We start from the raw sequence: 3,289 nt of genomic DNA on the forward strand, positions 1-3,289 counted from the left end.
ACTACAATGTACTCCTTGGTCCTGCTAATGTTTGGGAATAACTTTTAAAAATTTTTTTTAACAGGACCAGAGCCTCACCGAAGTAACAGGCAGACTTGTAAGGAGGTTAGCTGGGAGAGCAGCGTTGAGCTCGCAGTCCCCGCGAGTGCTGAGGAGGTGATGCCAAGCACTCCCGATGTTCCACAGGGAACGGCCTCGCCAGCAGCCAGCTGGGAGCCAGGCAGGGATGCCCGTGCTGCAGAGGGCCCCCCGCTGCAACCACCAAACCCTCCCATGCTACAGGAGGAGCCCTTGGTCAGCTCAGCACCAGATGGGTATGTCCTTATGTATTTTCTCTCTGCCAGTACTCATTCGTTAGTGTGTGCCCTGGAGGTTGCTTTCACAGCTTGGTTGATGTGTGGCACTAAAGCTCCCATACAAGTGGGCAAACTTCTTACCTATTTAGTATCTCACTACCTCTGTGCTAGCGGTTAAATGGCTTCATGCAACTCATTCAGGTCAGACTTGGACAAGTTAAGTATGTTTGTTAAAATGCGATAGATGTTCTTTGAATGTATGCCAATCTTATTTCAACAGGTTTGCATAATAGTACATATAATTTACTAAACAGCATATTTTGTGTGGATTAAGAAATGTAACCAACTGGAAATTTTGAGTGTTTTGTTTGGAAATAGCAGAGAGAGAACAAGAGGAAGAATGAGGAAAGTGCGACACAGATGCATGGCTTGTCCCTGCTACCGTGTGAAAGTGGTGGGGGTTTTATTGCCACTAACTGCAATACCGGAGTATCAGCTGTAATATTAATCATGGCTGGATTTTCAGCCTTGCAACACCCTTGTAAGACAGGGAAGCGCATCTCCATCCTGACGGGGCAATACCTACTATGAGATGGTCCCTGGGGTTTGCCCAGGTTGCATGGGAGAGCTGGCTTTGCTCCCTCGCTGTGTTCAAACAGCCCTGTGCCACCACCGGTCACCCTTTCCTGGGTGCCCACCTTGTCTTGCCGCATTGCTGCGGGAGCATCCCTCCCACTTTTATCTCCTGTCTCTTAGTTCTTCTGAAAGTCCACGTGGTGCTTGTTCCCTCTGCAGCGCTTCATGCCCATGTCCCCCTTCACCGTGGCCACCCGACTGCTGCCCGACTCCACAATTTTGTGACTTACAACTGCTGCCTTTCTCTTGCTCACTCTCCTTTAGCAGCATACTTCTCTTTTCTTGTCCTCTATGTCCTCCTCACCATCATATTCCTGCCCCCAGTCACAACGGATCTATTGAAGAAAACCTTTTCTGCAGGCACGTGCTGCATTCCTTTGGGTCTCCCTACCTTGTGTGAGCACTAATCACATGCAAGATGCTTCTAGCTGGAGCAGTTACTGCCCCATAACTAGTATCTAGTTTAGGTGGTGGCTGTACGTTGGGGAGAGACCACATAGAAAAGAAACCAGCATTTTTACCACTAGAGAATGAGGAGTACTCTTTTGCTGGTTGTTTTTTTTTCCCCCTTTTTGGTTGTTTGCAGCTTTTAAATTTGCTTAACGTGTCTATTCTTCCTACGTTCATGGTCATGCCATCTTAGGTACTGATTTCAATATTAGTTTGTATTTTAATAGATGACAGCTGAGCAGAAACTGGTGGCCATCAATATACACTTCTGTAACTTTATCGTTTCACATTTGCATCAGGCTGTTGCTTGCTATGGAAACATCATCTAATTTACATCTAAATAGCTTTTACCCAGTTTTTCTTTTGTATAACACCTGTTAATCATAACACTTTGTGGGGAAGTTGCATAGAGTGCCTGCCTTTGCTAGAGAAGTCATAGCTGAGCGATGGTAATTTAACCTTTTGTTCTTTCCCTGTCGATGTTAGTGATGCCTCGCTGTCCGTAAACTGATGAAAATATTGTGCAATGCTCTTGAAACTCAGCTAAATTATACAAAAGGTTTCACTGCTCGTATTATCTCCGGAGCACGACTGAAACCAGAATGTGGAGGCTTCCTCTCACATTATGCCAAGCTGAATACCTCCGTTTCTCAAGGCCATGGAAGTGGGATCACCACTGTTAGCTGTTTCTGCAGAAAAGATACAAATTTTAATTTGTTTAGCAGAAAACTACAATGCAGATCAAATTTCAAAAATGGCAGGCATAGAAGATCTCATGGAGGGATAAGCAGCCTTTCCGTTGTTGCGTTTATAACCAGGTGGGCTTTTCAAGTCCATCTTTCCCTTGCACATGAAATCCAGGGTGCGTGGTTGAGCCTTGGAAAATAATTCATGAGCTGAAAATCTTGGGGAAAATTTCCAAGCCATTAGTACAGGAATTTTGATTATATAAATTACAGAAACTATGAGAATGCAACTTTTTTTGGTCTGAATATATCGTACCACAGATCCGCAAAATGAATAATATCACAGGTCTTGCAATGTTCTTTCAGTCTGTATTTTTTCTCTTATGAAATTTCTATGATGGCTGAAGAAATATGCTAAAATTATGCGAAACGATGCATATTTGTCATCTTAAACTGAAATATCTGTAGCTTGGACTTTCCCAGTGCAGCAGTGGCACTGCTGTGGGATCCAAACAAAGTACCATTCCTTTGCCTGTCATCTTCGGGCCACTCATATGCTTTTGGTGTATTATTGAAATTAGTACAAGTGATGGAGTTGAAAGGAGCTCTCGTGTGCAGAGACCACAGCTTACTCGAGAGGCAAAACAAAATCGTTGTTGCATATCAGGAAGTCACAAGTTTACATTTTTGGAGAAAAGGCCTTTCCTACCTTACTGTAGAGATACCATTTGCTCTTTTAAAAAAAAAAAAGTTTTGGTTTTTTTTTCCCTGCAGTAAGGGTTTGCAGGTCATATTTTACCTCTGGGTCAGTTCAGCCTAGTTTCAAACTGCTTTCTCCAGCTAGAAGAACGGTTATCATGATAACATTGTTGAGTTGTTAACCAAATAAAGGTGATGTTGCTATGAAAGGTTATTTAGCATAAGATTTGCGCCTTGGTTGCAGTTCACAGTTAGGGGGCTGCAATTTTGGTACCGTAGTTATTAAAAATTATGATTTTTGGCAAATAACTTCTGTATTTCTGAGCGCTGCTGGGTGGGTGCATTGATCGTGGTCTGTACACATGCATTTTTTTCAGACCCACATGAGAGCCTGAGCTGTGTATTTTCCCTTCAGGTCTTGCAGCCCAGGGCCCCGCTGGTGAGTGGGGGGCTTGCTGGGCTTGTTCGAGCGGCATAGTTGAAGCCACCCGATAGCTCTGGTCCTCGGCTGCTTGCTGCCGG

General features: G+C 44.1%; 1 protein-coding gene across 1 annotated transcript in view; it reads left to right on the forward strand.

Annotated features, from left to right (window-relative positions):
* The window catches only part of KIZ (kizuna centrosomal protein), a 46,510-nt gene that overhangs the window by 14,345 nt on the left and 28,876 nt on the right, over positions 1-3,289 (forward strand). Inside the window, exon 5 of the mRNA XM_009701715.1 lies at positions 65-314. Coding sequence (XP_009700017.1) covers positions 65-314 — 250 coding nt within the window. The remainder of the gene's footprint in view (positions 1-64; positions 315-3,289) is intronic.

Source organism: Cariama cristata, unplaced genomic scaffold (assembly GCF_000690535.1).
Source record: "Cariama cristata isolate BGI_N322 unplaced genomic scaffold, ASM69053v1 scaffold24096, whole genome shotgun sequence".
Taxonomy (NCBI): Eukaryota; Metazoa; Chordata; class Aves; order Cariamiformes; family Cariamidae; genus Cariama; species Cariama cristata.